Source organism: Triplophysa rosa, linkage group LG10 (genome assembly GCF_024868665.1).
Source record: "Triplophysa rosa linkage group LG10, Trosa_1v2, whole genome shotgun sequence".
NCBI classification, from domain to species: domain Eukaryota; kingdom Metazoa; phylum Chordata; class Actinopteri; order Cypriniformes; family Nemacheilidae; genus Triplophysa; species Triplophysa rosa.
Window position 1 is genome coordinate 26,043,502 of NC_079899.1, and position 24,614 is coordinate 26,068,115.

Genomic DNA, 24,614 nt, shown 5'->3' on the forward strand with positions numbered 1-24,614 from the left:
GCACACACACACACACGCACGCACACACACACACACACACACACACACACACACACACACACACATGTCTGGTTTACTATCCCGTGGGGACAGTCCATAGGCGTAATGTTTTTATACTGTACAAACTGTATATTCTATCCCCTAAACCCTAAACCTAAAGATCATAGAACACTTTTTGCATTTTTAGATTTGTAAAAAATATTGTTCTGTACAATTTATAGCTTTTTGCCTGGGACCTCAATTTGGTCCCCACGTGACACGAGTCCCCATGTGTTGGTGTGCATTCAGGTTTAGGTCCCCACCGGGATATACAAACATGAACGACACACACCACACACACACACACACACACCCGCACACACACACACATACAGAGTGAACATGTGCACACACACGTGTGTGTGTGCTGTAATATATCACATCATTGATTTCTGTTGATGTGGTAAAGACAAGGTTTTTATCTTTGTTAAATCTCTGTGCTGTTCTGTTGTGTAGATCTGACTTGAGTCTGTTCTTTAACATGAGTGTGTTGTGTATCATCTGTAAGCTTAAACATCCTCGATGTGATTTCTTAGAAATGAAGAGCACACGTGTCATTTCACAGAGATGCTGCGCAAATGCACTAAAGTTGAATAAATAAAGTGTGTTTTTTAGACTACTGTGATGCTTCTAGTAGTTTCCTCTATCAAGACATGTTGATCTTACATCTGTCCTCTCATCACGAAGAGTTTTCAGTGAGATGTGTGTTTGTACAGAAGACGTGAGTTAAGATTTGAAAGCAGGACTCATGGAGTCGAGAGTAAGTGCTCTCAGAACTGAACTCATCTTCAGAATGAATGGACTGTTGTAAATATAACGTCTGCTTGTGTTACTGGATGTCACGCTGTGTGTAATGAACGCTGTGGTTTTATTTCATCAGGGGGGCTTCACAAACCTCTCAAGCACTGAAGTAGTTTCGGCAGTAATTGAATGGACCTTCATCACGGAGAAATTGAACACCGGAAGAGCTCGTAGAAGCAGTGAATCAATTTTTTTTCGGTTACGTTTATTACAATAGGCTGCGATCGCCTGTTTGACTAAATGCCTCTTATTAGTGTTCGCAAAATGATTTCAAAATCCAGACATTTTCAGAGGCAGGAGAAGAGATATTCTAATGATTACTCTGAACAGATTTTGACAAGCTCAGCTGAATTTGAATATACGTGACTTACATCACACGGTGTCGGTCAGTGCTCCAAATTAGTGATGAATAAGACAAGAATGTGCATTTATTTGTATTAAATATTCTTTTATCACCTGCTGTGTGTGATTTTTCATTGACAGTCATTTTACTGCATGTCATTCACAAATACACCAAAATTCATTAATATTAAATTTGATTCCAGCTGTCATCGCGCTACTCCTTTAAGATTAATTAAGTGTTTAATTTAACATTACCTTTCATTTATGCAGTTAGCATGCATTCAGCTATTTTAAGGACTGGAATAACAATGCACGTAAGCAATACTGCTCTTACAAAAAAATATCCAAGCACTTTAAAATACCCATGGTTTTACTACAAATATATACTACACTTTCACTATGATAAACCCCGTGCGATTTCTTTAATGGGTGTTTATCCGTCATATTAGTGTCAAATGAAATATGACCAGTAAGAGAAAACATTGTGTGTCTTCTGTTCTGTTAAATGTGTGGGTCTTAAAGGGGTGATTTGATGCTGTTTCATGCATTATGACTTTTTTACAATGTTGAACGTGCTGGCTTCTCGTGCTTGACATGGTCAACATGTCAAAACACGAGGTGGTCGTATGACATATTATTTCTGTGCTCAATACACTTTTCCAAGGTTCAGAAAGTTTTTTTCCAACATGAAAACCATTACGTAACAATTTTTAAGTCCCTTATTGGGAAATTCTCTGGGAAAAGCACGTACACGGCAAGGCGAAAGAAATAGCTCACCAACGCATCAACCGACGAGCGATAGGAAGATACGCTCACCGGCAAGATTGGCTGCGCTGCATCAAGATTGGCTGCGCTCAGTCAAGATTGGCTGCGCTCAGTCAAGATTGGCTGCATTACATCAAGCTTGACTACGCTACGTCAAGATTGGTTGCGCTGAGTCAAGATTGGTTGTGTTGCGTCAAGATTGGCTGCGCTACGTCAAGATTGGCTGCGCTGCATAAAGATTGACTGTGTTGCGTCAATATTGGCTGCGCTATGTCAAGAGTGGCTGCGCTGCGTCAAGATTGGCTGCGCTGCGTCAAGATTGGCTGCGCTACGTCAAGATTGGCTGCGCTACGTCAAGATTGGTTGCGCTGAGTCAAGATTGGCCGAGTTGAGTCAAGATTGGCTGCGTTGCGTCAAGATTGGCTGCGCTACGTCAAGATTGGCTGCGCTACGTCAAGATTGTTGCGCTGAGTCAAGATTGGCTGTGTTGAGTCAAGATTGGCTGTGTTGAATCAAGATTGGCTGTGTTGCGTCAAGATTGGCTGCGCTACGTCAANTGTGTGTGTGTGTGTGTGTGTGTGTGTGTGTGTGTGTGTGTGTGTGTGCGTGTGTGTGTGTGTGTGTAACACATGGAACATTATCAGACATGAATCCCTGAATAATGCTGGATTTATCTGAGATTACTTCTGCTTTCAGCACATCTGAACACAAGATGATGTGTAGAGAGAGAGAGAGAGAGAGTCTGTGATGAAAAGAGAGCCGCTGGACGTTCAGTAATTGCAGTAATAAGATGAAGACGGAATAAAGATGATGCTCTCGTGCTGTTGAAAGCAGGCACGCGTTTGGCCCGTTTCTGTGGCGTTGTGGTTTTCTGTGATCTTTACCCCCTCAATGATGAGTGAACTGTAGGATTTACCTCCCCCCGGCCCCCCGGCCCCGTACACGACATCAGACTTCTGTTGAGCTGCAGTTCATTATGAAGCTTGATATTCTCCTGATAGAAAATGTGTCAGAACATCTGACTGTGTGTTTCTTGTTCATCTCTGTTCTGTTTCTTTCAAATCAAAATTCAACCCAGTGTTCATTTTCTTCATAAATGTCTCTAGTGTTGTTTTATACTTCTATATTATTCAAAATAATTGTTCATCTACATTTTTAGATGAGCAATTTCATCAATATCTACTATTTTTTTTGTCAATTGTTTAATGATGAGAAGAGTTTGGTTCCAAAATGAGATACAATATAGATATAGAGATAAAAGATTCAAAAAACATGCTTTTATTATGTTATCATGTTTTTATTATGTTATCATGTTTTTATTGTGTTATCATGCTTTTATTATGTTATCATGTTTTTATTGTGTTAGTTAATTGTGTTTTTTTAGTTATTGTGGCTTAAATCGAAACAAACCAACTGCAGTTTGATTGATATTAATTGAAATTGCACAATAGAAAACATGGCTTTTGAATTTTTTTAGAAACAGAGTTATCTCATTTTGGAACCAAACTCTTCACACATGTTGATAGATGTACATCATTCTGTGTGATTAACGGAAGCCTTTTTCCTCCGTTAGAACGCAGTGATTCGAGACTTCCGTGGCTCTTTTATGACATTATAAGAGTGAAATGCTTGTAAATTCACCTTTAACTTCAGAATTTCACTTTCTGCCCCCACACGCTTGTGAAAAGTGCTGAAGCATGCATGTGCTATTTACATTCATCTTCTTCTCTGTTCGCTTTACTCGCTGCGGTTTCTAGAAATTGGAAACGACCAAACATTGTTGCTATGGCCTAGAAAATAAATCTCAAGCAGCTGCGCTCTAGTATTTTTAGATGTGCTTTAAGACGCCGATGGATTTTTCGGGGGGTTTTGTGAAGATGTTGGTCTCTGAGGTTCCTGCTCGGCATAATCACAGTTTACTATTCTAATCTGAAGAACACTGAAGTTAAATCACAACACTTTCACACGAGTGCTGAAGTCCCGTGACTCCATATTCATTGAAATTATTTTACCGTTGAATTTCATCTAAGGTAGTGTTCTTGTTTATGATGGTTCAAGTCTTCAGATCTGAGTGTGTGTTGTCCAGAAGTCTTCAGGTTTCATCCGTCTCGTCCTGTGAATTAGAAGTGAATCTGGTTCCGGTGTGTCCGGGCGGTTTGGAGTTAAATATCAGCGGGATATGTTATATGTTTGAGTCTTTAAAGCAGGAGCAACAGAAGCTGATTGGACTGAATCACACATATGGAAACACTTGAACACAGAAGCTTTTCTAAACACAACTAAAGCTCCTATTAGAGATGATATCAGCTTTCCACACACACACACACACACACACACACACACACACACACACACACACACACACACACACACACACACACACTCACATGCGTACACACACACGTGTGTGCACACAGTGTACCGCACACACACACACACACACATGCGTACACACAAACGCACACACACACACATGCATACACGCACACACACACACATGCGTACACACAATCGCACACACACACACATGCGTACACGCACACACACACTCGCAGACTAAATTTAAAAAGCATCATTCTTTGTGTTTTTAGAATGTGTGTCATTTAAAAGCAAGTCTAAAAATGCTCGAGTTTCTCCATATTTTACCCAACCACAGATTTCCCTTTTTTCTCATTTTTTATAGAATGAGATTATCAGAATGAGATCTCCAATAGGAATGAAAACTGTCAAATCAAATCTTTTTAATATCTCGGTGATTTAGACACGTTTATTATTTTTTATTTTTAAGAAAAATGAATTTAGATCTGCCACCATACCTGCGTTTGCTTTATTTCTGATAATCTGTTTGTGTATTTCTGTCAGGTGATTTATTTTTCTGTTTCATTTTTATTATCTAAAGGCTTGTCCACAACGGGATGCTAATCACGCGCGTTTATCACCGACGTTTAACGCCTCGTGACTACATGAAGGGCGCCAATGTGAGTGTGCACACCGACGCGCAAAACGGCAGGCGTAAAAGCGTCATTTTCCCCCCTATTTTTTTTGTTTGACGCGCCGCTTTAAAAACTGGCATTGGCGCTTTTGTTCACGTGCCTGGAGCTGCTGAAGTTACAGTAAAACACCACTTGGTGGAGCTCAAGCACAAAACGATCTTGCCGATCACACATCGACGAAGAGGAAGCAAGATGAATTCTGTGTGACAAGCGAGTGTCAGAAGCTTAAATTACGCAGCGCTACATCTGGTTGTTTCTGGTTTTCTTAAGCGCCATCTATGTCAGGGAGTGAATTTGCACGTTCACTAATAAGCGCGTGTGATTATCGTCCCGGTGTGTACAAGTCTTAACATGGTTCAATCACACCTCACGACTGGATCTTTATTTATATCTTAAAGCAGAAATCTTCCGGATGACTTTACTCATGACGTTTATATGAGAAGTGAAGCACTGAGAAGCTCTGTGTGTTGTGTGTGCGTGTGTGTGTGTGTTCATGTTTGTATATCCCGGTGGGGACCTAAACCTGAATACACACCAACACATGGGGACTCGTGTCACCGTGGGGACCAAAATTGAGGTCCCCAGGGGCAAAAAAGCTAATAAATTGTACAGAACAATATTTTTTACAAATCTAAAAATGCAAAAAGTGTTCTATGATCTTTAGGTTTAGGGATAGGGTTAGGGATAGGGGATAGAATATACAGTTTGTACAGTATAAAAACATTACGCCTATGGACTGTCCCCACGGGGATAGTCAACCAAAGCCTGTGTGTGTGTGTGTGTGTGTGTGTGTGTGTGTGTGTGTGTGTGTGTGTGTGTGTGTGAGAGAGAGAGAGAGAGAGAGAGAGAGAGAGCTGAGGTTTGTTTGTGAAAGTATCCAGTACTCAAATGAACTGGTTCTGATGGTCGTGTGTGTGTCGGCTGGCAGGTGCCTCAGGATGTGGCTTTGGCAGCACTGATTGTTGTACACAACAGAGACAGGTGGCCCATGACACAGGAAGACTGCTTTTGTCTTTTCTCTGTTTGACTTTGGACAGTAGCTCTCATTAATAACCCCGTGACTCACTTTTAACATTGTTGTGTGTTTTTTCCCATATCACACACACTGATTCACATTCACATGTGCTCATGCTCATTGATTCCTCGGCTCGTTGGAATGCTTGATTCTGATTGGCCAGTCGCAGCATTTGCAGGTTCGTTCCCCTAACAACCTCTCAAAACTAATAACTCACGGTAACCGGATGCAGCAAATCATTTTGAAAGGTTTTTTTGACAAATTAAATATAAATATGTCTTTTAAAAACATATATGGCATTATATTTACAAATGATTCAACCAAATTACCTGTTTATGACATTTGAATGTCGTTTCTTACCGTAAAGTAAATGGCTTTTCCTCGCGGAAGGTCTGCATTCAGTAAAAATGAGCTAATCAAATATTTCAGATTCATATTTCATGACCGTTTTTTTTCTCATGTGGCAAGTAGCCGTGTAATAAGCGGGATAATGTACAAGCAGCCGGCTGTTATCATCTTTAAAAAAACACAAGTGCAGGTCATCACTTGACAGGTAGCTGAAAAAGGACATTAACGTTATACAAATGGATAAATTAGGGCCACATAATGTTTAGCTTAACCCAAATTCGTTTTTTCCTTTTTAATTTTTAGGAGTTCTGTATTTTCAATGCTTTACTATAGAGTAGAAAATACATTTGTCCATAAAACTACTTTAGTATACTATAGTATTTACTACATTAAACTACAGTAAAATTCTAGTGTACTGTAGTTATATTTCAACCTTACTATAGTAAATATTAAAGTATACTATAGTGTTTACTACAGTTTCTAAGTTTACTACAAGTTAATTATTTTATCATCTGGTTCAAATTAATTGGACTTTTATTTTGACAGGTTGTCGCGAAGACGCTTCAGTGTCGGTGTGTTTGACAGCAGCTTCACTCAAACAGTGAAATGCTCGTAAAATAAACATAGAACAACTCTGTGGAAGACGTTCACGTGTTCGTGTCCTCATATAGTAAGATACAGACAAATCCACGAGTGTCACGCTTGTAACATGTTAAAGTGTGCAACTCATTCACTCAATGACACGCAGAACAAGCAGAGGACATTTTTAAATAGTAGAATTTAGCTTTCGTGACGCGATTCCTTCCATGTTTCCCACATCGCGCTGATCATAGGGCTCTAGATCAATGGACTCGAGGCAGCCGGAAAACAAGTTCTAATTGCAAATAAAAACGAAAATAAATAGTGATGCGCAAGCACAACAATAAAAGCACTTCACACAAACAAGCAGCTCTGTCAAATGCACCTGCCAAACTGTATCGCACGCGTGCTACACAATTACATCTATTAGCACAGACCGATTTCTTTGTACACTACAGTATTTACTACAGTTGATCACTTCAGTATATAGTAAAGAGTACTGTAGTATACATTAACAATGTGTAGGAATTACTATAATATATTGAAATTTACTATCGTAAATATTAAAGCATACAACAGTGTTTACTAAAATGTGTCAATTTATTTACAATAGTAATAGTATATGATAACAACCACACTAAAGTATAATATACTACAGTATACCACAAAGTACTAGATTTTCCTGTAGTAAATCCTCTAGTATACTGTAGTGTATTTTCATGTGAGCTATAACTGGACAGTTTTTCACCAAATGTCTCTTAGTTGTGTTTTGTTGTTGTTGTTGTTGTTGTGTGAAATGGTGGAGGTTCTCATGGGCAGATGTTGGCCGTATGTTTGGCGTCTCTGGGGTGTGGTTGTGTTACTGTGTTTTTTAATTCACTTGTTAAAGCTCTAATGACGGTGGTGAACACACAGTCGCTCGACGTGTCGCTGGAGCTGGGGACTATTTTCATGCGAAATTGTTTTATATGCCCATTTACAAGTCGCATTCATTTACCTAAGCACATTCTTGAGATTTACGAGTTCAATTTTGAGAAAACCCAAAGTTCATAACGGGAAAATTGAGTTAAATAAGCATCTTGAAGTCTGCAGATTCCCGGCGTAGTGGGCGGTTGAAATAAGCTTGTGAAAACAGAAGCTGTGGTTTAGTCTTGTTTTCCTGCGTTTCTAATTGACCAACAGCATCCGCGTGCACTGGTGCTTTTAATGCGTTGTCACTGATATGACTAATGTAAAGATTTCACGTGTCATTCTGAAATCATGACCGGACGCGTTTGAGCCTTATTAGTGGCATTATATTTTTGACATGGCGGTTGGGTGGGTGTGGCTCAGACCCTAATTTTACCATTTGCTGCGGTCTGTTGTTGGTGTAATTTTGTTTAAATAATGGTTTGGATTCAGTGTGTGTGTGTGTGTGTGTGTGTGCAAAATTGCACATCAAATCTGAGACGGCTGTACAGTATGTCCAGATGACCGATTGTAAATGTTGATTCATGACCATCCGGAAAGAGCCAAGACACTTTGTGTTTGCCGAGATTAAAATAGATCACAACTGAAGAGAGTCGACATGACTTTGTGAAGGCCTTCATTCAGATTGAGGCTGTGAGTAACAGAACCGATATTTATAAATTATAATTCAATGTGCAATCAACAGCCGACTGACAGAACAGGAAAACCACAATAGTCTGAAAGGAAAATATACAGTAATATACTCTCTCGCTCTTCTCTTAAAGCCACAATATGGAAGAATTTTGTTATGAAATATCCAAAAATCGCTTGCACAGTGTGATATATTTCATGCAGTTGTGTACTTACATTATCCCAAATGTTCCCAAGAATGTGCAAATCCAGAGAAATTCCTCTTTAAAATAATGCCCCGTCCCTCGTCTCCCTTGTATTTGTCACATATCAGTGACTTAATATCCGCTGCTCCGCACTACCCTCAGTTTCCGGTTATAGAAACTACGTGCGGAAGTGGTTATACAGCATCTGTTGTTCTGTTATTATGGATCACGATTACTCTTTGGCGAGTAAAGGAAACACAAAAAAGCGTAAACGTAGGCCAAACGAGGCAAGCAGGCTTATGGACAAACGAAGAAATAAAACAAGGATTAATATCCTTTTTAATATTAATAAAAGCGTTTTCTAAATGGAGAGAGCTTCGCGACCAACTTGGTCTCGACAGTGAGTCCGCTCGCATGTGTTTTAATAGACAGGTAAGCACATTTTTTTATTGTGCACGAAATACTCATGCACAGATTATTTGAATAGTTATGAATGCAGTTACCCTATGAAATACAGCATATGTCGCACAATAATATGTAGCCAATAACGTTACTTGTAAATACTGTGGGTTCGTTCCAATTTACTTTTTAAACAACGACTGTGTGACTGTTTTAAACAGGTAAAACTGTGTAGCATTACGCTACCAAATCAATTGACAAAGTCCAATATCAGTCGCGTGCTAACGTAGCATTACACTCCACGTTTCTTGAAAGCTAATTCATTACGATGACATAAAATAAAATTCATTCATTACCTCGTCCGTGAACATGATGGGCGATCTCCATACGCCTCTAGATGGTGAAAACGACATGTCCCATGATTCCACTCACCTACATAACGTCATTTAGCTTCGCCTTTTGTTGTTGTTTCGAAAGTGCGCCAAATATTCCATATTGTGGCTTTAAGGGGGAAATTCACCCAAAAATCTCAATTCTGTCATCATTTGTTCTCTTTCATGTGTGTGTGTGAGTCTTTCTTCAGTGGAACGCAACAGAAGATATTTCGAGAAATGTTGTGTTCACACAATGGAAGTCAATGGAGTTCAGTGTTGTTTGGTTATCAACATTCTTCAAAATATCTTCTTTTGTGTTCTGAAGAAGAAAGAAACTCATACAGGTTTGACATAAATAATTCAAGAATTCTCATTTTCAGGGACCTGTTTGACCTCTATAGATGTTGAAAGTGACGTCGCTCTTTTGTTCTGTCTGTGTGGCCTGAAGGTTGTATTTGTATCGTTGTGTGACGTTTGATGTCATGAGGAGAAACATGTCAATGTCAGGTTTATTCTAAGTGATGCGCCAGCGTCTTCTCTCTGGATCTACGGAGTAGTTTAGTTAGCGATGTGTCTGAATCATGTTGGTTTGACGTCACAGCTTCAGAATGTAAGCAAACACATCACATTCAAAGCTTTTCCCATCCAAGATTTCATCCCATAGATTTCATTGGCAGTGAATGGCACAGAATGACAGTTCTTGTGGAAAAATAAGCACACGAAACGGTGTAGGAGCCAGAAATACTCACAATACCGCACAACAACATTCATATCTGTGTATTTATGAGTTCTGGCGCTTTGAAGAACTGTGGAAAGAAAGATAAACCATCTGTATGTTTGTATATGTGTTGATATGGTAGTGTGTGTTTAGTTTCTGGGTAATCGGCAGCATACGTTTTCATCTTCATTTCTGTTCTTCAGTACAGAGTTTAGAGCTGTAAATCACCTCGGATATGAAGCCGGTTATTACATTCTGACGACAGATTTCTCTTTGCATTGAATAACAGGAATTGATGAATTACTCACAATTACATCAGAAACATCCATGAACTCTTTCTTCACCAGATTTGGTTTCACAAAACTTTCATAGCACCTGGACTGTTTTGTGCGTCCGCAAACATTTAAAATATATAATGAAAGAAAAAAGCCTCTGCTTAAAATTGTGAAAATTGTGTTTTTGTCAAAGACTTTGCCCAGATTTGATTCAGCACGATGAGTAAAACAAATATTTGAGTATTTGCTTGTTTTTTGATCTGTACTTTTTCAAAAGTTCTTCTGTATAACAGTGTAAACATCATGGAGTGACAGAAAAACTCATCAATGCTGGGGAAATAAGTTTTAAGAAAGTCAATGGATTCCATTATAAAATATAAAATAACATTGACTTTAACTAGTTGACAAATGTTACCTAGCTAGTCTACACACTAAAAAAACATCTGGATTTACTTATTTCTTGTGTTAATTTACTTGTGTTAAAAACAGTGTGCAAAAACTTGCCACAAAAATCTTTAAAGGGATTCTTCACCCAAAAAATGACAATTCTGTTATCATTTCCTCGCCTTCGAGTTGCACCAAATATGTATAAATGTCTTTGTTTTGATGAACACAGAGAAAGATATTTGGAAGAATGCGTATAACCAGACAGATCTCGACACCCATTGACTCCCATAGTAGGAAAAAATACAATAGTAGTCAAAGGTGCCCCAGAACTGTTTACGGTCCTACATTCTTCAAAATGTCTTCTTTTGTGTTCAGCAGAACAAAACAAAATTGGTGAAGTTATTTTCCTACAATGGGAGTCAATGGGTGTAGAGATCTGTCTGGTTATAAGCATTCTTCCAAATATCTTTCTCAGTGTTCATCAGAACAAAGACATTTATACACATTTGGAACAACTCGAAGGAGAGGAAATGAGGACAGAATTGTCATTTTTGGGTGAAGTGTCACTTTAAGTAAATTTATTTTAAAAAAGTAAATTAGGTAAAATCCAACTAGTTGTTTTTGCTTTTTCAGTGCATACTACAACCCTTGACTACACCCTGTGTGCATGTCAGCAAATGAAATGACGCTGAGTGTTTTTGTAGATTGTTGTGATCTTGTGAAGTTTGTGTAGTTTGTTTGTACGTTTGACCTCCATCACAGACTGGTGATTCTTTATGTGTGCAGACGTGAGCGTTTGAAATGTGATTATGAAGGAGGGAAACATCAATAATCACTCACTTATCTTCATTACACACGGAGAGAAACTGCTGCACATGTGTTTGTGATAAAGGATTTCTGCCCGCTGCCGTCCAGCACTCACACACAGGTGCTTTTCACTATGACTTTACCTCAAATGAAAGTTGTTTTTCTCAGAAAGAATGATCTGTGTTATTGTGCACTTAGACCTCAACACATAAACCATACATTCACATCTCTGAGGTGTTTTCTGGACGTGATAAATCACTTTAAATAGAAGAAGAAAAATATAGGAATTGTATCGAAATGGTTCAGTTCAGTTGTTGCTTTCACAAAATGTTTTTCATTTTCCTTTCTATATTCTTAAACCGTGATCATAAATGACTTGATGTAAACACACGGTTTGGTTCCATTTGACTTGCGTTGAGACATTGTGAATATTTCCGAAATGTGCCCTGGAGATCTCGGCAGAAATGATTGTGTTTGCTTGGTCGAAGTCAAATAAGCGATGTGTAATAAGTGTTGAAGGTCTCAAAATCACTTGCCAATGTATTGGAGAAAACAATAAACTGTGCTTTCACTTACGGCCGGAGCTGCCACGACTGTTTATTTCTGCAGACACTATCTGCCAGTAACATCACATGTCCACTTCAGCGTTTTTGTGTGCTTTCACAGGGAAATGAGTGTGTGTCTATTACAGTCGCGTGTGTTTGCTCATAAAGGAGCTTTTCATTGAATTATAACGCTAATGATCGTAATCCAGACATCTAAACATTCACACACGCTGAAGTTTTAGAAGTGTATACTTGAAAAATAGTTGTAGAAATAGATTTTCCTCTTGTTTTGAAAACGGAGACTGTAATTCTCTGGCTACACAAGTGCGGTTTCATTTCGTTTTCAAAACGCTCTTCCTCCACACTAGCGTTTTCAAGCGTTTCCCAACTAAACTCTATAACTGCGAGTAATTAAATACTACGTTTCCTAAAATGCGACAGATAATAATCGGACATTAATGCTATCAGAAGGAGAGCAGCAGAAACTGCGTTTGGCTGTTAAAAAATATCAATACAGCAAACTAATCAAGTTTTAACGTCATATCCAGTACATACACCCATTTTCTCAAGTGGGAACAAGCATGGCGCTCCAGCTTCCCTTATGAAAATTTACCATGGTTTTACTACAGTTAAAATTGAAAAAAACCATGGTTACTGTAGTAAAACAATGGTTATCAAAAAATAGTTAGTTTTGAAAGTTTTGAAAACCATGCTTTTTGTAAAAAAACATAGTAAACGATGGTTACTGTAGTAAAACCATTGTTTTGTCCTAAGTAATCAATGCACCAAAAAAACAGCGTTTTCAAATGTGTCCACTTTCGAGTGCGTTTTCGAAAAGTTCAGTTTTTGTTGACAATAACGCCATCTCAGTGTCTTCGAAAGGCCAAAACGGAGAGAAAAAGATGGGTTTTCAAACGGAAACGCATTAGTGTGGACAGGGTCTAAGTCTTTTGTATGTACGGTTGTGTTTTTAGTTCGTAGTGTGGCACATTTACACATGATAAAGATCAAGTGTGTGTTTTATCCGCTCATTAAACCATTCAGATTAAAGAATAACACGCGTGTGCTTGAATTCTGTCATATTAAACTGGAGTGTAGAGATTTACTGCACACACGCTCTGAAAATAGTCCAGTTCAGCCGCACCCCATCACTATAAACACACACACACACACACGTTTGAAAGTGGAAAAGTCCTGGATAAAGTGTTAAGTGCGGGTCTGAAAGGTTTCCAGGGCTGAAATGAGATATACAGGAAATATTCAAATGTTCCGGTTTATTCTGTAGCTAAACATTAACTTTTCTATTCGATGAGCCACAGTAATGAGATGTTTTCATCGTGCCGTGATATGACCTCATGTAAAACAGCTCGACCTGGCGTCCTGATGAACATTACTGAGAAAAAAACACTCGTCTGTTTCTAGGATCTTCATTTTTTTATTATTTGTAGTTAAATGTGACCTTTACAGGATTTGTCTGATTAAAGGTGTTGTGATGTGGACTTTGTTTAGTACCAGTACCAGATGATCTTTTATAGTTCAGGAGATTTCTCTGTTGCGTCTCAGATTTTACATTCAATTCAATGAAATTGACTTTTGACTGCAGACTTGACAAATCTGAGCTCATTTGTGAGACTCTTTTTCTCAGGAGAAATATCTGAGACACAGATGAGACTTTGATCCTGTCTACACTAGTGCGGTTTCGTTTGAAAACTCCGTTTTCATTTTCAAAACGCTCTTCGTCTACACTAGCGCTTCCCAAACCCTTCCCATCCACACTGAAACGTCTGAAAACACTTACATCCATGTACTGCGCATGAGTAAAACCTAAGACACGTCAGCATGAGTCATTTCTGTCAGAAGTTTATTTACTTTCTGCATAGTTATGTCGCGGCAATGTGGAGCAAAGACACAGTTTTTTAAATAGACGGTAACTTAGAGATGTTGCTGCGGGTAACACAAGACTATAAAGCCGCAAAAGTGAAACTTAACTCGCGCTCCGCTCCCAAACAATAACTGCGAATAATGAAATATTACGTCTCCTAAAATGCAATCTAAAGTATGCATGAACTGACATTAATGCTATCAACTGAAGAGCAGCCGAAACAACTGCGTCACATGATGAAAAACCCCTCCGTTTCCCTCATCAAATGTATCCACTTTCAAGTGCGTTTTCTAAAAGCTCAGTTTTCGTTAATAAAAACACTGTCTCAGTGTGGGCGAAAGGCAAAAACAGAGAGAAAAAGATGAGTTTTCAAACGGAAACGCGTTAAGACTTGTACACATCGGGACAATAATCGCACGCGCTTATCGCCAGCGTTTTCGAGACGTTTTTCGCTGTTTATACCCAAACGATTTTCACTGGCGATGAGCAGAGTGAACATGCAAATTCACTCCTTGACATAGATGGCGCTTAATGAACAACAGAAAAACCCCGGTACACAAGGTGGTGCTGCGCAACTTTATGCGTACACAAGGTGGTGCTGCGCAACTTTATGCGTACACAAGGTGGTGCTGCGCAACTTTATGCGTACACAAGGTGGCGCTGCGCAACTTTATGCGTACACAAGGTGGCGCTGCGCAACTTTATGCGTACACAAGGTGGCGCTGCGCAACTTTATGCGTACACAAGGTGGCGCTGCGCAACTTTATGCGTACACAAGGTGGCGCTGCGCAACTTGCTTCTAACGTTCGCTTGTCACACAGAAGAATTCATCTTGCTTCCTCTTCGTCAATGTGTGCTTGGACCGTTTTGTGTTTGAGCGCCACCAAGTGGTGTTTTACTGTAACATCAGCAGCTCCAGGCACGTGAACAAAAGCGCCAATCTCATTGGTCGGCCAGTTTTTAACGCGGTGCGTCAAACAAAAAAAACAAGCCTGAGGCGTTTTTTTATATGACGCTTTTACGCCTGCCGTTTTGCACGTCGGTGTGCACACTCACATTGACGCCCTTTGTTTAGTCACGAGGCGTTAAACGTCAACGATAAACACGCGCGATTAGCATCCCGTTGTGTACAAGCCTTTAGTGGACATGGTCTTTAGCAAAAGTTTCAATTTGCTCTCCATTTAATCTCACTGATGTTTAAAATAATAATAATTCGTTACATTTACATAGTGCTTTTCTGGGCACTCAAAGCGCTTTACATGGAAGAGGGAATCTCCTCACACACCCCACCACACACCAGCTTATTGGTGGAGAAGAGACAGAGAAATAATTGAGAAATTAAAGAGATCACACCTGTGATTTTTCTTTCTCATGGGTTTTTATTCTTAGATTTGAGGATGTTTTGGTGTCAGAAGTCTTCATTCATCTGGTGTTTTAGGGCTGCAGTTGGTGTGCTGTAGTTTATATTGGGTGTTTTCATTCAGATTACAGATGGAGACAGAGATTTAAAGCTTCGACTTTATCTTCCCCAGTAACTTGTGTAGTAAAATATGATTCTATAAAGCGTCATTCGAGCTGCTCGACGGCCGAGTCAAAGTCATGAAAAACACATCAGGCACATTTCATCATCATCATCGTCATCATCATAATTCTGCTTTGGTTAACCCTGAAATAATAACTCTGAGGACTGTGTTTGTTTAACACTTATTATATGTGCATGTAAATCTTTATTAGTGGTTCTTATTAAAGCAGAGCGTGAAGATTCTAAAAAACATCAGCTCAGGAATAAGAGACACAATTCTGTCATCATTTCAAAATATCTTGGTTTGTGTTCCACTGAAGAGGTGGCGGGAGGGTAAATAAATGATGTTTGCAGAACTTTTCCTTGAATATGAAATGTGTTCTTTTTTACTTGTATATTTGAGGATAGTGTCAGGTTGTGTTGAAGGACTCTGCGATGACATGTGGCATCATGTTGACCCTGTAGAGCGTCTGGCCGCGGGTCCCTGCGGATGTGATGTTTACTGTCAAAATCTCAGATCTTGAAGCATTGATTGTTTTCTGGATTCTGGGTTGTGTGTTTACAGCAGTTCCTCTGCTCTCTCTGTCTCTAAACAAATACAGACCCATCATCACATAAACATCAGATCTATCCAAACATTCAGCTTATTTATAAACGGACGATGATGATGATGATGAAGTGTGTCATCACAGGGTTGGGTATCGTTTGAAATGTATTGATTCCCATTTCGATTCCAATTCTGCTTATCGATTCCACAGTTGAAGTAAAACATTTAGATATCAACCTGTATGGTCATTTAACCTGCTTATTGACTGGTTTTGTGTACACTGTATATACACGTAGCAACCATGTTTTGTCTGATTAATTACAATTTGTATTACCATAGCTTAACTACATTAAACTGTAGTTCATATAATGAAACTATGGTCAATTTGTGGCTCCTGTGCTTTATCACAAGTTAACACATGCACATTTCTGCACACAGGAATTGATAAGACGAATTGAAATTTCAGTTTCAAGTATCCGATTCCTATTCCTATCGATTCCGATCCGATTCCTAGCCTTTGGATTCCGAGTGTGTGTCTGTGTGTGTTTGGTGTGCATCAGTGCGTGTATGTTATTTAATGTATTGCTTATAGTTAACATGTTTTCATGTACAGCTGCTTTGTAATAATGAAAATTGTAAAAAGCGCTAAATAAATAAAAGTTGAGTTGAGTTAAATTCTTATCATGAAAACTACTGTTGATAGAAGAGAATTCTGTTGTTGGCCAGTGACACATTTACTGTGTGTGTGTGTGTGTGTGTGTGTGTGTGTGTGCGTGCGTGCGTGCGTGCGTGCGTGCGTGTTCTATAGTGCTGTGGATCTCTCTTTTATTTTTCTCATGTATAGTTGATATTTATTATATTAATGATGGTTGTCGATCCGTCTTAAAGCCCTCCGTCTCTAATATATTGAGTTACATCTTTGATTTATCACCTACTTGACTGTTGCATTCATTTATCGCACAGATGTCATCCAGTATTATTATTATTTTTAATTGAGATGAAATAAAAATCTCATCTGTGTTTAAGGTGTGAGTGTGTGGTCAGTCAGTGGTTTGTTCTGGTGTTTTGGATGAAATTTCTGTTTGGATGTTAAACTGGGATGTTTTGGCAGCTGCAGCGGGAAGAACTATGAATTAAGTCCTGCAGAAGATGTTGATATCTCTCTTACTTTGAATACACAAGTCATCTGTCCTGAACGTTGTGTTTTTTATTGTCTAATTAAGGTATTAAAGTCCCTGTGAACCGGAAGTGGCGATCGTTTTTACTTGCGTATTTTAACGCATTTCCGAGTGAAATGGAATTTCTAATGAGAAAATTAGAGGGCGTGGCTTTTGTTTCTCTCTGCGATTTGATTGGATGTGTAAAAACAGTCGTTGCATTTTGAAATGGAACCGGCAGCAGACTGACAGTTGAAGGGGAGGAGTTAAAGGATGCTCCGCCCAAGCCATCTAACATAAGTCATTTAAGATGGATAGTCATTTCAGGGCGGAAGTGCTTTTTCAGATTTTAACTGAAGATTATGAGAGTACACGAGTTTTAAAAAGAAAATGACCCACATTGATAAACTATTTACAATAAACGCTGCAATATTTCATGAAAAATAGGCATTGTCATTTTTAATTTCACTGGGACTTTAATGTTTATTTCTATGAACACACTTCACTTCAGATCGTTTGTCTGAACTGGTTTTGAGATGTACTTTTAGTGATTGTGAAGTGTTTTCTAAACTCAAGCTATAGAAAGTTATAGAACGGTTTGGGGAAATAATTTTTCATAAATGTGTGTGTTTGATTTGCAGGTTTGCTCTGGGTGACGCGAGACGACCGCTGCACGAGACCGCCGCCCTAGTGGAAGATATCGTACACACACAGCTCATCAATCTGGTAAGACTGAAAATCATTCTCAAACCATCTGACTTCATTTCTCAATGATAGGAATGCACTCTTATAACATGTCATTTGTGGTCATTGATAAGGCAAGCGTGTTTTACATGCGTGTGCTTGTGGAAAGTGGTTTTACATAAATGTGTAATCCAGTACAAACAGCATCATGACGGACTGCATGAAAGGCTTCTCTCTGTTTTTCCAGCGTTGTGAAAGGGATCACGTTCGTTCCGACCGCTGCAATGTGATATGAGAAATGTGTGGAGTTAAGTAAATAACTGCGCTTGCTTTCAGTGCTTAGATAAACACGGCCTTACACCTTGTCATGGCATTACCACAGAGCAGAATTCCCCTGAACACAACCCAACAAACATCACGTCCGCAGATAAAATCACAGAGCGAGAGAATGATCTCGCAGAGGTCACGCCGTCAGCTCTCACACATTACCGTAGTTTTAACCTTTCACCCCGCAGCTCTGCATGCTGCCCGCCCTCACCCAAAAAAAACCAGTCAAGCAACTTTAAATGTTCATTAGTTTAACCTTTGACCTGTGGAGTCAGAGAGCTCTTAAATCTGACGGCTCGGCGGTCTCGCTGCCTCTCTCACATCACGTTCTTAAACATCATTTCTGCTTTTGTGAAGTGTGGTCTGAATGTGCTTTTCAAACCATGAAACTGTCGTAAAGAAGCAGAATATTCAAATGTGAAAAAGAAGACGATGTGCAAAGAAGCAATCACAGGTCAAGTCAAGCGAGATGTTTGTATGGCACAAAGGATTTTCAGGATCCGATTTATTTTCAGGATTTTATAAGTAAATAAAAAAACGAATTTTATCGATTAGTTGATTCAATGAAGGCGTCCAAGAACAGTTTTTTATTTTATACATTATTAACAATAATCAGACAAAACTTTCATTTGTCTTCAATAAGAAGATAATGAGTTAAGAGAACTCAACAGAAGTTAAAAATGTAACCGCCCACTACCTCACCAAAGGCAACGCTTTTCTGAATAATGGTAGCCACAAAACTCAAAAATACAACAAACTCTTCAAAACTCTAAAGAGAAATGAACAGTAAACACTAACTAAAAAATGCATAAAATAACACTAATTTAAGAAAATAACTCAAAATGCAGTCATACGCTAAGCATGCTTGGAAATATAAGTCCTCTGCCCAACTGTAACAATTTTATGTTGACACAACACAACTCCTTTATGTTGTCCCGACATGAATGGATTCAGTTATATGACTAAACATTAAAAAATCATGTTGTGACCCAATTTTCCAAAAGTTGTGTTGATTTAACTTAAGTATGTTAAGTAAATTGGACAAGCAGCAAAAATCATTTTTTTCAGTGCGGTTCCGGTTCTTTAAAAAAAAAACAGAGCCCTTCTGGTTGGGATCCCAACCCTTTTCTCTCTGTACAGGTTTGGTGTATTTGGTTCACTTTACATACATGAATGTAACCCCGGTCTAAAGCTGCTCGGTCTGTATGTTTTCGATAGATTTACAGTCTCAGGTCAGATGTACAGAATGTGGTTTGTGTTATAAATGAGATCATAAAGAATGATGGTAGAGTCCACGTGCCCCGACGGCAGGCGTTATAAACCTGTAACATACATCCATCACGGCATCATGTATCATAAATAACTGTGATCATGTGATTTAGATGAGCGGTGTTGTGTTTTAAAGTCACCATGAAATTAAACAGGAAAATTCTAAGTGTTTTACACGGTGTTGCAGTGATTATTATAAATGATTTATCCGTGCACACCATTATTTAAAAAAAAATCATTTGCACTTCATTTGTAATCTTTAATCGAAAACCTGAAGCTCCTCTCCCCCTCTCAACAACAACTCTTCACCACATGACGTCAGCAACAAAAAGGAGGTAGGACTATACTGACTGTCCAATGGCCAGGCATCTTTAGCCCTCCCCTCCAGACCCAACTTACAACAAACTAATCAAAAAGGGAAGGACAAAGCCCCGCCCTACATTTTCTCTAATTTCAGAAGCCGTTTCACTCGGATATACGTCACGATACGGAAAAGAAGTCGATCGCAACTTCCGTTTCATGGTGACTTTAAAGAACATCTCAGATGTGTCCGTGTGTGTATTATGGTCTTTCAACACGCTGTAATTTCCTCAAGCGTCAAATGAGAGAGTTGGAGTATTCCTGCACAATGCCGCAGTGTTCATGTGTTTATTTCTCCAGGGCTGTAAGTCATCTCAGTAGTGTACACTAAAGAGGGTGTGACGGTGATAACCCTTCAGTCATTAGTTATTGAGTTCAGGTGGAGATCTGCTGATGACCCACAAACTACAGGAGAAATCCTTCATGCGTCACCTGCATAATGTGTCAGAGAGAGTGAGCGTGGTGTTTTAGACCAGTGGGGTGAAGTCTGGACATTTTGGCTCACTTTCTGAGAGCCCTTTAAAGGCCTGTTTGAGGGTCGAGACTTGGTTTTAAGGTTTGAGATCTTTATATGATTAACCTTATATATTATTAGGGTTTGGGTCAGGCACTTATGTTCTGATAAAGCAGGCAAAAATAACACACACACACATCAGGGTTCTCACGGGTCATGGGATTTCTGGAATATCATGGAATTTTAAAAGGTCTATTCCAGACATTGAAAGTCATGGAATTTTATGTATTTTTTGTCGAAGTCATGGAATATCAGGGATTTTTGTTTGTTACTTAAAATTTGAGTTTACATTTATCAATATGTAATTTTTCTATACTGTATTTTTTATTGTGTGTTTTTACACATTTTTGCATATTGTTTTGGTTATCTTTAGCGCCATTTTATTCCCTTCCCGCTTGTCATCTGGCATTCACTTAAGTCACATGCAGTCACCTGTAGCTCCTAACTACGGCAAAATGCCAGGAAAATGTACATTTCAAGAGCTTTGGCTAAAAAACTGCCACTTCAAAGACTGGGTTTCATTCATTATAGGTCATGGAAATTCTACTTTTGAGTCAGTGAAAGTCAGTGAAAAGTCAGGGAATTTGACATTCGGCTTAGAGCGGGTACCCTGACACACTCACACACAGACTAGTGAAGGACACACAACATCACAGACACTGAAGACTTTGAGGCTGATCCTGTCAACTTGATTTTTGTGCACATTTTTCTTTCTTCACTTTTTAAACATTCAGAACATTTACATTTAGTCATTTAGCAGACGCTTTTATCCAAAGCGACTTACAAATGAGGTAAACAATAGAAACAATTGGAACAACATAAGGACAACAAGAAGCATAAGTGCAGTAAAAAGTTCTTAAAGTAATCTTACTTTTTATATATCTCTGTCATGAAATTCAGAAGCAGGTGTGGGGTATTCTCAAAATGCAATCAAAATTATTCTTACTATATGTTTTTCTATATATTTTTATTTGACATTTTTGGTCTGCTTTCCCTTAAAATAGTTTGAAATATATAATGTATTATAAATATAAAAATATGTAATGTTATGTCTAAATGTCAAATATTGAGCATTTATCCAAAGTGACGTATATTGAATTCAAACCAGTCTCGTGTCCAGTTGTATCATCGTTTCATCGTTGTTCACTTCTGTATGTTCAGGTTCAGGTTCAGTGTTTTTTGTCTTGACTCTTGAGTGTGATGAGGAGGTGAATGTGAATGCTGAGGTCAGATGATAGATGACACAGAGACGGATTCAGGTTCAGATGACAGAAACACATCATTCATTACAGTGACCTCTAGTGCTCGGACACATTCTTTAAACTCCAAACTGTGAGGTAAATATTTCATTTAACAAGTATGAGGAAACAGCCCAGCCGATGTACAGTATAAACTCAGCCTTAAACACTTCATAATAAGTCTTAATGACAAATCCGACCTATATTTGTATATAAATGATATTCTTTTACTTGTATACAGTAAAGTCTGATGGACGTGTGTAAAGTGTGTCTGTGTTCATGTGTTCAGGTGCCAATTGCAAAGTGTACATTTGATGAAGTAACGTGAAAATGACGAAAGTTTGTGTGTCAGTGAATATATTTACGAATTTAAAGTATAAAAATGAATTTCATTGTCACAGTATTTCTCTGAGACGTGTTGAGAAGTATTTTATTCCTGCTGTGGTGTTAAAGTTTGTTCACTTTAAATCATTCACTTACATCTTATTGAAAAATATTTCATATTTCATCAGTGTTACAGTAACGATAAATGAGTAAAACCATTTCTTTTATGAGAAACTTATTGTCATGAAAATAATGGCAAAATATCTTAATGGCCATCAGGAGTGGTTTTCTTTGAGCACATCATCGTCTCTTTGTGTTTTGGCTCGAGGTGGTTCTTGGCAGGTATTTTCGTAAAGGATAAAAGTAAAGTCTTAATATGAAGATAATAAAAGTTTGTGCTGATTTAAAAGTGCCGCACTGGTGTCTACATCAGCATCCATTTCACTGAAACTTTGTTGCAAAACTTTTAAAGTTCATTTTATTCCTTTCAGGTAAAAAAAGGGTCACAAGAGACTCAAAACTCTGATCTTACAGTTTGTGCTGCCAAATTAAAGGGAAAAAATCCTGTCAGCAAGCTAAACTCCACAGACCTGTTTTTGTTTTTATAAATCTGTTTGTTTACTTCTCATTTGTATGACATGTTGTTGACACTGTTTGTTTAGCGGACGGACCCTCGTGATGGGTGGTCTCTCAGATATATTTAACCATTGGGGGGTTTTAATCTAATAGAAGTCTATTCATTCACGATGAGTCTGGTTTAAAGACGTGTGCCAGACTCAAAGCCGTCTCGACGCCTGCAGCTTCAGCGGTGAACGCCGGGCGGATGTTTAGGGTTGAACGCCTTGGGTTTGGTTTGTGGAAGTACGGCTGCCAGCTCTTGTACAGGTGCTTTCCTTTGACATATGTCAGAAGTGTTTCTGTGCCCGAATCAATTAACTTCTCTCATGTCCAGCAGCAAGGACAAATTGGCAAAGTGTTTTGTTTAAATAAATGAACCCGGTGTAGTTTTTCCAGATCGAGCTGGGATTTTAGGAATGTGTGCTCTCTTCCTTCCCTATTTGGAGTGCAGTAAACCCTCTCAACACTGATGGATCATGTGACCAGAGTTGGCTGTAACTAGTTACTAAGTAATTAGTTACTGCAATTTAAATACTTTCCCCTTGAGAAAGTAAAGTAAGGGATTACTCTTATTTTTTCTGTAATTTAATTACAGTTACTTCTGATGTAATTGAACTAAATACTGTGTAATATATTCAATAGTGGAAACGACATCAAAATGTAAAGTCTAACTTTAAAATGTATGCTTTAATGTAAAATTCTCACATTTGTATACTTTGGGATTATGTGTGTATCCAATATCCAAAACCCTTGTCCTTGAGGGGACGTTTTTTGTCCCCATGAGGAAACAAGCTTATAAATCATACACAATTAACTTTATTGAAAATCTAAAAGAGCAGACAGTTGTGTGTGATTGTTAGGGTTATGTTATGTGTGTGTGTGTGTGTGTGTGTGTGTGCGTGTGTGTGTGTGTGTGTGTGTGTGTGTGTGTGTGCGTGTGTGCGTGCGTGTGCGTGCGTGCGTGTGTGTTTATTGAGCGCTGAGTAAGTTTCATCCATCATTCCAGTTTCAGTGTTTTGAGTTTTGAGATGCAGATGGGTGCGACTCCCACCCTCACTCATATTTTCTTTATCTTGAATGTTTTTAAGTTTGAAGGAACGTGGGTTTATTTCTGTCGTAATATCTTATTGTTTCTGGTGCTAATGGGAAACACTTTATTTTCTTTATCGAGCCGCCTGTCTCTCAGGGACACAGGTTTTAAGAAACATTGATAACGTCCGCTGCCAAACATCTCCATTAAACCGCAGAACACAAGCAAAACATTCTGTCACGATGAGTCGTCAGAGTTCATTCTCTCCTCATGTCACCGCTGCTGGCTTCATGTTTTTCTCTCGTTGTTTTTCACTCTCTGGATGTTGTGAAACTCTGACACTGACCGTGTCTTCAGGACCAAATGATGGATTCTTATGCGGAGGATCTCAGGTCACTGAAAATGCCGATTTCATGTTAAAACGATCGAAGCCTGTCTCATGTGTGTCGTTGAGTTGTGGTATTGAGTAAATGTGCTGCTAAAATTCAAGAACAACTTACTAACCAAAATAAAGTAAATTCTACTTATTAAATACATTTAGTATTTGTTAAGATATTAAGGAAATATTACTTTGAGTAAACAAATAAAAAATGATTTACAAAAACGTGTCTAACTCAAAGTTCATGGTTCTCTTACTTTCATATTAAAATATACAATTTTTTACAACAGAGTTGGTCAAGTGAGAAGAGACTGGTGGTCTCTGTACTGGCATTAGCACAGTTACTTCATGACTCATATCGTGCCTCCTTCAGCCTATAGGCACAAACACCGCTCTTCTGAACAACGGTAAACCCAAACTTAAAAATAATACCAAAACTCTCTCCAAAAATTTGTTGTTGAAGTTTGTGTATCTGAGTGCACATGGTCTCATGTCTTCTCGTCTTTCAAAGGAAATGGTGTAATTGATCTTTACAAGGCCGCTGTGAGTGGAATTCTCTCGGCTCTTTCCAGTCTAATCAAATCATGGATTC

At 38.6% G+C, this 24,614-nt stretch overlaps 1 protein-coding gene across 3 annotated transcripts in view; it reads left to right on the top strand.

Moving 5' to 3' along the window:
* The window catches only part of supt3h (SPT3 homolog, SAGA and STAGA complex component), a 63,673-nt gene that overhangs the window by 26,488 nt on the left and 12,571 nt on the right, over positions 1 to 24,614 (top strand). For all 3 annotated transcript variants that reach the window (XM_057344915.1, XM_057344917.1, XM_057344916.1), the window contains exon 3: positions 17,921 to 18,005. In XM_057344915.1, coding sequence (XP_057200898.1) covers positions 17,921 to 18,005 — 85 coding nt within the window. The remainder of the gene's footprint in view (positions 1 to 17,920; positions 18,006 to 24,614) is intronic.